The 12,760-nt window shown below is 37.0% G+C and overlaps 1 protein-coding gene across 1 annotated transcript in view; it reads left to right on the forward strand.

Moving 5' to 3' along the window:
- The first annotated feature begins 239 nt into the window (after nt 1-239).
- The window catches only part of LOC131029727 (uncharacterized), a 162,131-nt gene continuing 149,610 nt past the window's right edge, over nt 240-12,760 (forward strand). The window contains exons 1-6 of the mRNA XM_059211618.1: nt 240-505; nt 734-872; nt 1,560-2,131; nt 9,547-9,700; nt 9,815-10,030; nt 10,205-10,305. Coding sequence (XP_059067601.1) covers nt 240-505; nt 734-872; nt 1,560-2,131; nt 9,547-9,700; nt 9,815-10,030; nt 10,205-10,305 — 1,448 coding nt within the window. The remainder of the gene's footprint in view (nt 506-733; nt 873-1,559; nt 2,132-9,546; nt 9,701-9,814; nt 10,031-10,204; nt 10,306-12,760) is intronic.

Here is a 12,760-nt window from a genome sequence, read left to right on the forward strand (position 1 = left end):
CCGAGCACTATCCATTGGTGCTATTTTGAGATTGTAATTCTGACATTTTATTGTATCTTTAGTATTTAAATCCAAATTTGGACATTGTAAAACACTGGAAAAACTCCAGAATTGTAAACACACTAATTTATAAAGTGCCACAATCATATTTTTCTGGGGGGATCATTGATAGAGTGAATTTGGGGGGGGTGGTCTTGTCGTGTTCTGATTGCTTTCATTTTTTGTTGTGTGATAGTACAATGGGGAAAACTCAAATTGAACTCCTAACTCCATATAATTATGAAACATGGAAAAAATCAGTATGGAATTTTCTAAGGGAAAAAGGTTGCACTAGCTATGTGAAAGAATCTATTCCTGCACCTATTGATGCTAACGCTCTTCAAGCATGGGAGATCAATCGTGAGAGAGCTCTTGGTTACATTTGTTCACTAGTCTCTTTTGATTTACAATTTCATCTTGAATCATGCAAGACACGTAAGGAGGCTTGGGAGACTATTGAAAATTTGTATGGTAAACCTGACAAGATTAGGGGTTATCAGATTGATAATGATCTGATGAATCTTGATCCAAAAAGTTTCAACAACATCCAAGACTATATCTCCAAGATAAAGCAACTAAGAACACAGTTAACAGATTGCAAGATTACTAAGGAGGATTTATAGTTGATTCTGAATGTGTTATCCAAGGTTGGTCCTGAGTATTCTGTGTTTGTTTTTGGCTTTCATACCAACAGGGTTTCTATGGGAACTGCATATGTTCAGCCCACTTTTGATGCATTTTTAGATCTTCTAATCCAAGAGGAAGCGAAGCTCATTCAAATGGGCATCATCAAGACTTCCAAGTCACAAGCATTGATTGCTAATGAACCCAAGGTATAGAAAGAATCAGGGTATCCTGATCAGAAACAAAAGAAGAAAAAGAACAAGTCACAGAAAGAATCTGAGTCCTCTTCCGCGAAAAAGGAATCATCTAAAAAGGAAAAGCCCACTTGTGCATATTGCAAGAAAGCTGGGCATGATGAACATCAATGTTATTTAAAACAAATTGATGAGTTGAAGCATCTTTTGACAAAGAATAAAATCTATCTACCATCAACTATGTCAAAGGATTCATCATCTTCATCTAATTCAAAGTCAGAGAAACAAAAGGGGAAAGCACTTGTGGCAATGGCAAATTCTGAGTTAGGGAGATGGATCCTTGATTCTGGAGATGGCTTCATCGTAGGATATGTTCTCTTCATTTGAAACTTGTTTGTCACCAAACATTTTGATGGCTAACAACACATATATGTATGTTCGGTGGAAAGGGTCTATTGACATAGACGAAGGATCATTCAATAATGTCCTTTGTGTGCCCTCATTGTCAGCAAATATCCTTTCTATCTATCAGATCACAAATGGTGGTGAAGGGAAAGTGTTGAGTTCACTCCAGATTTTGTGATTATTCGGAATTTGCATAGCAGAGATATTGTTGCAGTTGGGGAGGTCGATCATCAATCTCGAGTATACACCTTTTCACATTTTTTCTCTATTGTTCCTTCGACTGACCTACACACTTAGGCATCTAGTGTGGACACTTTTGAGGATATTCAATATGGTCAAGTGATTCTTGGTATTGTTTTAATTGAGGTTCAAGAGACATGTGTTGATACTTCATCTCCTACATTGTCTGTTGTTTCTGATGATACTGGAACTGCTACATCCATGGCTCCTATTGTTTCAGTTCAGCAAGACATTCATTGTCTTCCAGACACAGTTACTTGGAATGATTACTTGACAGACATTGCAGGTTTGTTTTGTGAGTCCTATCTTGCCGACTTGGAGGACACTATTGAGTGCATACATCTTCTCTTTGATGAAGTTTCTTCGTCTTCTTCAGATGTTGAGGGGGAACCTTTCAACCCTCTTGTTCTTTACCCACATGATCATTCCTCACAACTTGACATGACTGTGGCCACTATTGAGCAGCATTTGGAGGAGACACCTTTGTCTTCAGAGGAGATACCTTTGTCTCTGGATTTTTTTCTACATCCATCTCAACTAGGTTCTGGATTGTCATCTTTTGTAGTGTGGGCTAGAACGCTTGATTTGAATGTGACAACTTTCGGCATTGACATGGAGACAAATGAGCAGTTTTTAGAGATATCATACATCTTTATCATGCTTCCTACATATTCCTTTCAGGAATGGGAAGACAGTCTTCATACACCTTTGGTTTTGTTTCTTCCTAAGGGGAGGAATGTTGTTCAACAATCATGGTCCATCTTCTAAATCCAATTTCAAGCATCAACCATTGGTACAATTGATTACTTCAAGGAAGCCTACATAGTCTTTATTATCCTTTCTATTTCAGAGAGGGCTTCTTCCTTGCATGAGATTCTTCCTTGTGTTGGGAAATTTGTTTTCTTTTCTCTCTTTTGGGGAGGAGTTTTGTCCCACTAGGTTTTCTCCTTTACTCCGTTTGTGAGAGATTGTTTTGTACATGGGTACCTAACATGGCCTTGTAGCCGGGACCCATCTTTGCATCTTTTCACCCACCTAAGCTATGCTTAAGGGGGGGTGTTAGTGTAGGTTTTTTTATATTTATTTTTCCTACACATTATTAAGCATACTTAGGTTATATTAGGATGGTTTATATGAGGACACGTGGCATAGTCCTACATTTACATGTGTCATTCACACCCACATTTAGGTGGTTGAATGTCACACCTTCTTTTGGACTCATTTGCCACATCCCCATAACCATTTGTTTGTCCCTACCTGAGTTGGTTTGCCACATGTTTGGCATTTTCTAAGTAGGTACAACTCCCACCTAATTTGGTTATTTGGGAGTTATTATTCCTCTTGGAATTATATGCTCATATTTTTGTATATAATCAGCACTCACCTCTCCCTTACGAGCTAATTCAGAGCTAACTCAGATGAGTTCATATCAACTTAGTCGGTACAAGGGAGTGCTGATCCTTATTGTATCATTTTGAGTGTGATAATACCATTATTTTGTTATTGCACCATATTCCAGCATTTCATCCTGTTTGTTGCTCTCGTGTAGAAGGTTGATCTTGGTTTTGGAGGTGATCTTGGAGATTGAGTCCATCAATGACTTTGACAATATACAACATACCAATCTGCTGTTACAAAAAATGATTTTAAATAATTCAATCCTTTGTAATGGATGACCCTTGTTGTGATCGAACTAAATCTCCAGTTGATATTTGATTACTTGCTTAGAGTTCTCCTTTTTATATCCTTCAATTGGCAATAAAGATTACGTCTCTTTCCATGGGTTGTAACCTCCCTGAAGGTGGTGTCCCTTCAACTAATTATTTCCCAACTTAAGTAATGAGATGGCTGCTGATTATCACACCTGCTCATTTATTACTATACTAATTGTTGTATGGATTGTTGCACTCAATTAGTTTGTGTTTGGGTGCTACTTTTCATACTTATTAATTTATATCTATCTTTGCCCATTCTTTATATTAATTGCTGTTTTATTTATGCTAACTATTTTTTTTTTATTGATAAGTGTTATCCAAGGAGGATAACTCCCTTACATTCCAAGTACATACTGGCTATGCAACTCTAGTCAGGAACCAGAACCTATTCAGACCTATCTAGTAAAGCACCATCAAACCAAAAGAGTAAACTAATTCCCTAGATATTCGAGAATCACTGCCATATTCTCCCCGATCTCTATCACATGAACAACAGTGGCTGCAGAGAGCCAATTGTCATCAGAGTTTATCAACCTGCGGAAGGGATCCATATTCCTGTTCATGACCCCCACTCTAAACACTTCCCATGCTTCTAATATGAAGTTCTTCTTTGTAATATCCCCAACAATTTTTTCAATTTGTTTCCAATTACAATCACAACAAGAACTCGTCATGGTTAGGAAATCAAGATACAATAATGCTGAAGTTGTAACCCTTCCACTTTCTGATCACCAAGTGCCCAATATGGGAAGGTGAGAGCATACGGTGTTGAGGGGATCGTTAGCTTCAAATAACTAGAAATAATACAATGCTCGGGCAGCAAGCCAGCCCCTTCCACTTTTTAGCGGGATATGGAGAATATTGAAGATCACTTGGTGGTGAACCAGCCAAGGATAATACAAGAAACTGAAGAACAATCACTCTATCGCTTATGCAGCGGGAGGACTAGAAATGAAATAGCAATCAACTCCACCGCTTATTCAGCGGGAGGACAAAATTACAATAGATAAGAAGGCGGCAAGCCAGCCTCTTCCACTTATGCAATGGGCCAAAGAACAACAATCCAAGTATATAGCTGTTAGTACTACTAATCAGCTTTACAATGCAAACATGGATTACAAAATTACTAGAATCATTGTCCAAACTAGGCGGCAAGGCCAGCCTCTTCCACTTATGCAGTGGGACTAAGAGAGTTCAAATAAATTGTTGTTAGTACTACTAACAAGCATTACAATATGATTCATCATGGATATTCAAATGTCAAAACCCAAACTAACAGCTGCAACTTATTACCAAGACTCTTCACACCACACCCATAGATTCACACACCTGAAAACCAGCTTCAATCCCAAAAAAACTAAATCTGATATGAATGAACAACAGGCTGGAAATACAGACCAACAACATTAAAATCCTCACAAACACTTCTAAATCACTCCCCACACAATCAAATTATCTCAAACACACTCCATGGAATCCACACACTCTAAAACCAACTCCACTCAAGGAAACACTCCAAACTAACAATTTTTCAGATTTTGATATGCAATCCATGCGCTGGAAACACACAGACCAGCAGCTTAGAAACTCACAAAAATGCTCGTAACTCTATTCACACTCAACGAAATTCCCCCCAAACGGATGCAAATGAGAGATACAAGACAAGCGATGAGATTAGAACCAACAAATTGCACCCAAAACCCCCAAATGAATTTATGCACGCATTTCCAAGCAGCCCAGCATAGTACTGTTAGGAAAGAAGTACGATTTGCATTTAAAAATTAAATACTCAACATTAAGCTCTACAAACTTACAAACTTGATCGCCTGTGGCATAGGAAGAGAACGAGCCACTACCTAGAATGATCTGACACACGAACAGAGAGTTATGAACTAAAACGTGCTACAGCCACACCAAAAACCAGCAACACTGAAATCCACAACACACTGGAAATCTGAAAATGCACACTAAATTCGAACCACACATTCAGAAGATCCAATCACAGCTAGGAGTGATGTCTCACACTCGAAGTCTATCAAGAGCCTTAGGAGGTATTCACCCCCGAAGATTGTCTGGAGTCAATCCGACAGCATACCAGTGTAAATTGTCTGAGATACCAAATGAGAAGCCCAACACTCTCATTTATAGATTTTGAGGGCTCAAATTCAAATTCACTTTCCCTCCAAATGAACGCCAAATCCAAATGCACATTCACTTCACATTATTTTGAAATTACATTTCATTTCTCCTTTCTCCAAATCGACCTTCTCATAGGAGCAAATATTCTTTTATATAATGTGACATCCAAGGTAGATAAGTGAAATATACTATAAAATTAACTTATTTCTCCATAAGGCGTCCATCTTGCCGTATTAATATTTCACTTTATAAAGTATTTTTCCTCAACAATAAATCACCCAATATATAATTAAGGAAATGACTTATATATCAATATAACTTAAGCAACCCCTTTTAAATAAATCGTCCAACCTTTGCCTTAAGTTATAATTTAATTTAAAACACCATTTTTCATCAAATGTTGAACCTGCCAAAACAAGCTCCAAGGATATGGGGAAACAAGCTGAAAGAATTGCCCTGCCAGAAATAGTCATTGAACTGAGCTGAGGAACCCTTGCCAAGAATAGCACCAAAAACTGAGGGAAGACCAACTGCTGAAACTGACTTGCCGGAAATAGCCATCTGAACAAGCCTGCTGACATCTTGCTAAAAATAGAACTGCTAAAAATAGTACTTACTAAAAATAGCATACTGCTAAAAATAGTAAGTGTTTTCAAAGTGATTTTAACCACATTCTGAGCAGTCATCGCACTTACTAAAATAGTAATTCTGGAAAAAGTCACCCGATGCAGATGCATGTTGAACCATCCTGAAGCTCTCTGAAAACCCAGAAGGAATCCAAAATCCAAACTGTGAAACTCCCACATATAGCCCCTAAAAACACCAAAGAATCTTCCTAGACAATAGGAAACTCTAATTTTTGCCCCCGACTAGCCTACGGGCCTCTGAACTAGGCTAACGGCCAACCAGAACTAATCACTGCAGAGAAGGGGACATTACATTCTTCCTCTCCTTCGTGGCCATTTCTTGTGCAATCTCCTTGTCTTCAGAGTCCGACTCAGCCTCCTCATCGAAAGGAATGTAATGGGCATAGTTGAAATAGCTGCCTAGAATGCTAACTATTATCACTGCTTTATGAGTAAATAATCTTTGCTTATCTTGATCAAGGTTTAGTCAGCCATCGTATTATGATGAAGTTTGTTTTCCTATTGTTTATGGTTAATAATCTTAACTGCTTTGAGCACTACCTTATTATTTATTCGATGCATATTTAACAAGCAAATTTTCATCATTTCCTTTTAACTGCTCTTAAACACGTCTTAGTAATAAAATCACTTTTTTTATCAATCCATGTTCTGTCTATTTATAGTGTTTTCAGATCGCTCTTTCTGGAAAAATCGTCTTGAACACACACAATAGATGACGTGATGTATAAGTTGGGAAAACCTTTTTAGGAAACAGATTAGCCTTCAAATCTTAAACTAATGCATTATTAATAAATTTGGTTACTATACATTCAAGCCCAAGCCTTTAAAAGAGATCATGCCAACATACAAGTCTGAAGAAATTCAATATAACATTACTTGCAAATCAACATATGGAACCTCCATCCCAAACACCCTAAAAACAGGAGAACTCAAGACCATAAACCCTGTGCCAAGTCACGACCTTAGAAAAGAAGTGCAAAGTCAATAACTCATATCCCAACACCTAGCTCTGTGACTGGTCAATAGGCTGAATATAGATGCTTCTTATGTGTCATAACATGTCATAAACCCACACCAAACTTGGGTGCTCCATTTTGGCATTTACCCACACCAGATAAGTTGGTTAAAAGTCAAGGTCAACAATGGTACTCTCTTCTTACATGCTCTACATGTGTCATAGAATTTTCATAAGATCTCATGAATCTTACAATGTCATAAGATGTTTGTACAGATCTCTATAACATTAGTTTCTCTTACAACTTCAATTTCATATTTTACATTACACATGTCAAAGAGTGCCACCTCAAAGTGGAACAATCTTTTCCCCGAGGTCACAATAACTAAATATGAATTAAATAATCAATCAAACATTAGTTTGCAAGGTGTAGGAAAATTGAACCCAAGATTCCGCCACTTGTTGTATACCTTGCAAGAGCAAAAGAGAACACTAGCAAATTGTATATTTTCCTCCAGAAAGCTATATAAGGAGGTGTTGGGTCTATTTATGAGGATAGACTTGTCCATTTGATAGTGTTATGTTGTTGGAATGAACTTGAGCTCTTCCAAATCTTTTGAGGACAAAAACCATCTCAGAATTACTAGTTTCGGGGACGAAAACCCCCTAGCTAGTTGAGTGGTTTCATATAGAGAGCACCATTGTGTTGCAGATTGAAGCTACAATTTGTGGTATTGCATTCATGGAGTGTTTGATGTGTTTTGATGGACAAAAGTTTTGATGTGTTTGTAAAGAAGTCTTGGTGAAGGATTGATAGGTAGATTTTGTGGGCCTGGCCACTGGGTTGTACCTTATCTTTTGGTGGCCACATCTTTTTGCCTAAGCAGGCCGTACCACCTCGATCAAGCTGTTCATGTTTGAGGGGTGCTCATATCAAGAAATTAGATTAAGGTTGGGTATCTTTCTAAGCCATACGAGGAAGAAATTACAACTGATCCAGTCTCCATGAGTTTTCCAAGGGTTGTACAATACCTTTCTGGGTTCATACCAGTCCCATATGAAGTGTGAGAAATCTGAAATGAGTTGTTGCACTTTATTTGGCTGTTTGTGGCAGGGAGGTGCTATGGGGTTGCGAATATTCTCCAATCTTGTTGAGGGGGATAACTGAAGTTATTGGTGAGTTTTATTAATTTACTTGCCTTGTTGGGACAACCATAGAGCTTGTTAAAACTGAGATATCAGATCTGCTATTATTTCACCTTAATCATCAGCTTGTTTATCAATTTTATATTGCATTTTGCGTGTGTAGGAGTTTATATTAGTTTTTTTGAGTGGCATGTAGTTTGGCCATATTGGATGTGTTATTGTGCCTCTCATAGATTTTCCAGTGCTTCACTAGTACCATTCCAATCTGTTGTAACCTCTTTTTGTCTGAGTGTGATGAAGTTTGAAGTTTTTTGATGAAGGCATATTGGCTTATATTCATTGTGGGCTGGCTAGGTGTGAGCTGGATTGAATTCTCTGGTGTTATATCTACTGTTTAGTCCTGTAGCAGCATGATTTCAGTTAGTTTCGGCTTGCAACAGCTCCTATTGCATTATCCAAGGTACCTTCTATGTTGGGCATTTGATTATGTTGATCATCCATGTGATTTGAACTCATTTTGGGTGATCTAGTTTTCCTAGTTTACATCAGCACTGGTTGAGCAACTAATCCTCTTATTTGATGCTTACGATGCTTATGTACAAATATTGTAATACTATGAATGGTCATACCACTGGAAGCAATTGTTTACACGTGTTCAATATTGTAATAGTGGGTGGTAGTAGTATAGTACCACTAGTGAGTTGCCTTGGTTTTTCTGATGTACTTACCCCACTGGACAAGTGATTTATTGTGATTGCCCACCATTGGAAAGTGGAAGGAGCTTGCTTTACTTTTCAATGTCGTATAATCTTTCCCATTGGATAAGTGGATGTGCCCATAAGCTTTCCCACTGAATAAGTGGATGTGCCCCTATGCTCACCGCTCAGTTAAGTGGTAGATGCTTATTTACATGTCTTGTAACGCATATGCACCTCATTGAATAAGTGGTATTTCTTGGCTTGCCGCTTGGTGCTTTTCTTTCAGTGCTGCATTTTCAGCTTATTGTAATCTGGAACACCAATTGCTCACACTTGCCATCTGGGTGATCAGAAAGTGGGAAGGAATTTGCATTGCATATTACTTTCAGTTGAAGATTTTATTAAAAGAAAATTAGGGATGTATATTACATCTTTCCTAGAGAATTTAATTTGGGACATAATTTTGATATAAAGGCAATGGAAACCTGCATCCAACAAGCATCATGAAGCAATCATAAGTTATGAATTTTGTAATGTTCAATTTGTGTAGTATTATCTTAAAAATTCTTTACATTTTTAGTTCACCTTTCTTTTTACTTTTCAAAAACATACTTTACAATGTGTACTTTCTGATTGTAATAGTTGAAAATTTGAAGTTGGTTTCTATGTGACAAGTGTTACATCCATGAATATGATTGCCAGTTCTTTCTCTCTATTATTTAGACCAATGTTTCTGTTTTGCAGGCCGCGAACAACCACCTTATATTATGAAGTTAATGTCATACCAAGATTCAATTTTCCTGCAATATTTGTGGAAAGAGTAATCAGGAAAGATCTTCCTCTAAATCTTCAATCTGTTGCTGCTAGAGCTGAAGCCAAATCTAAAGCACTTTCTAAGGTACTTCCTTGCTAGAAAGTTTCTCATTTTCTTCCATTTGGAACTGTTCAACTTTTCTTCAATAAGGACAGAAATCTTAAATTTCCAGTTACAAGGATTCTTACTAATTTGCAGGAAGTCAAGTCACTTTGTCATGAAATAGATCACACACTGGAATCTGCTGAAGTTCAGGAGAACCAATCAATCAGTACACTGGAAAATTTATGTAGAATTAGCATAAATGACCTTGCTAATGCTTGGAATAATTGGGTCACAAGTGGACAAACGTGTAGTCTAGATAGACCTTGTGTTGTTGATGAAGTTCATCTTCGAAGACTTGATGATTTGCTTGTAAGAGATTTTTTGTTTCCTTTTCTTTTAGGCTGAAGTTTAAACATACTTTTAAGTTTTTATTACATGTATAGGAGCTTGAAATGATAGTTTTGTTTTTTATTTTTATTTTTTTTAATTTGGTAAAGAATTCTGGTTCTGTACTCTAACTAAGCTGGTTATCTATTTATTAAGGAAAATGGAGGTGTACATCGCAGGGTTATTGCCACTATAACTATAAAGGCACCCTCTCAAAGTGTCTGGAAGGTTTTGACAGCATATGAGAGCTTACCTGAGTAAGTTTGTTGGGGTTAATAACATACTGTTATTTACTTTTATGTTGCTAGCTTTATGAAGTCAATAGATTTTTACTAATTTAACCTTAGCATTTTTCTCTGTTTTATAAATTCTTGAAAATATCGTCTTCACTTATTCAGGATTTTGTTTTTGTCTTTATTTATAAGTGAGAAGATTATTCTTTCAGTATTTTTATGTTTTGAAATCAAAGTAATTTCTATGTCATGGTCTACAATGTTAAAAAACCAACAAGCTAATTGTGGATTATGTGTAACCAGTTGAATGGGTCTAAAAATAATGTAACCTTATTTTGTTCCTTTAAGAATATATATGAATTTATTATTCAACAACCGCACATTTAAAGCGCTGTGTAATTTCTAACTTTCTCTTGCAAGGGGTCGACATGGTGTTAATAATTAAATTATAACTCAAGGCAAATGGGGCGATTTTCTAAGTATATTGCCTTTGTTATATTTTTATTTGGAAGTCATAGTTGTGTGCCCACTTTGTTGGTTGAAAATTTTGTACACTTGGGGGAAATATACAAAATTGTGGTTTCAACCACAGCACACGAGTAAAAACTCTCCTAATTAAGGGAAGGCTCCCCCTATCTAACTACAACTTGGAATAAAAACAGGATGGGACAGCAGTCTTCCTTCTTTCTTCAAGAAAGACTATATCCTTTTCTGTGATTTCTCTTCACAGAAAAGGATAGCGATTGAATAACAGCAGTAACCACTTTTAAGTGAAATAAGAGAAAGGAAATGAAGTTTCCTGAAAGCGCAAAGACTTCCGTCACTTCCTTCGGGACGGGACAACAATATCAAGCTCAAAGACTTGACTATTGGAAGTCCTATCTACCCTTTGCTATACTAAATTTTTACAATGAATAAAAGATAACAGCTCAAAGTCTGAAAAAATCTATTCTTTTAACACAAGACAAGAATTAATGCAAACTCAAAGACTTGCTGCTATTTCTTATCAAACAGTAATTTTTCCTCAAGAATAGACGCAAGCTCAAAGACTTGCTGCTCCTTCTAGAGATTTTCCTATTTTAATTAATCTTCTCTACTTGCAGCTCAAAGACTTCAAATCAGATTGGACTAAGTTCCTTTAGAAACACTTTGCATAGAAGATATAAAAAGATTCAAACTCAAACATGTAGCTCTAAGACTCAAAACTTGAGTAATCCTTCTTTATTATTCTTCAAAAACTTTCAATCCACATACATAAGCTCAAAGACTTCTTGCTGTAAATTTGGCAGAGTTTTTGCTTGCTTTCTAAAAGATAAAAATTACAAAGGACCCTCTCTTCTATTTATAGGAGAGGAGCCTTGAGAAAAAGGTGGGAGGATCCTAACTAACTTGAGAAATTCCCTCAACCACCAAGACCTATTCAACAACTAATTATGACTTTATTAACTAACTAAGACTTATTCTAACTACAGTCCTAATTGGACACAACTTGTAGTTGCCTTACTAGTAATTACAAAAATGCTAGTGATGACAACTTGCCGAAAGGGAAACTACAATTCTGAAATTACAATTTTTTAAAAATTTACAACAAGTGTTAAAAACACTTAAGTTGCAACTCTTGAAGATACGAACAAATCGAACTTCTGAATAACTTTCTGCAATTCATCAGGATCTGGTTCATGAGTGTTCATAGCCACCACCCTAGTTTTTACGATGACATCATGGCATTGGCATAGCGTGGAATTCCCTTTTTCCAATGCTGACCGGATTTCCTGCAACTCAGTTTGATACTTAATCAATATTTGAATGGAAGCGATTGAGAATTGATCACTTCTCCATTCATCATGAATCTTGAGTTGCAGGTCTGCAAGAACTTCTTCCTCGGGCAGCAGCTCATCATTCTGATTTAAAATGTCGCAGGATGCCTTTTTGCAATGGGAGGTTACATCTTGAAAGACTGCTTCACGCAACTTTAAGGTTTCATCAATTTCTTCAATGAGTGATTTGAGAACAAAGAGATTTGTTCTCCAGGAGTTCCTCATATTCAATGTACGTGACTCTGGAAGGAATTACGTCATGCACCTGAAGAATGCCCAACTGATATTGAGGCATCTTTCGCCAAGAAACTAAATTTCCCTCAACCTTCTCCAAATTTAGCTTGAAAGCACCCAAGATTTGATTCAACTTATCTTCAATGATCTCCAATTTAACCATCATTTCAAATACCTGTCTTATGACTTGTGAACATAAGTCATGCAGTTGATCAACCCAGGTGTCTAAGGCTTGAACCTTTTGGGCGGCTCTCTCGATACCTTGGATTGGTTCACTGACCCTGGAAGAAATAGGTACTTGGCCTTCTCCACTTGAAGGTTGAGTAATACTTTGGATAGCTGCCACGAGTCTTTGATTCTCTACTTCTAGTTGATCTTTCTTGGTCAACACCTCATCATATCGTTGTACCAATGTAGCCACTGTTTGT

This window comes from Cryptomeria japonica, chromosome 9, assembly GCF_030272615.1.
Source record: "Cryptomeria japonica chromosome 9, Sugi_1.0, whole genome shotgun sequence".
Taxonomy (NCBI): Eukaryota; Viridiplantae; Streptophyta; class Pinopsida; order Cupressales; family Cupressaceae; genus Cryptomeria; species Cryptomeria japonica.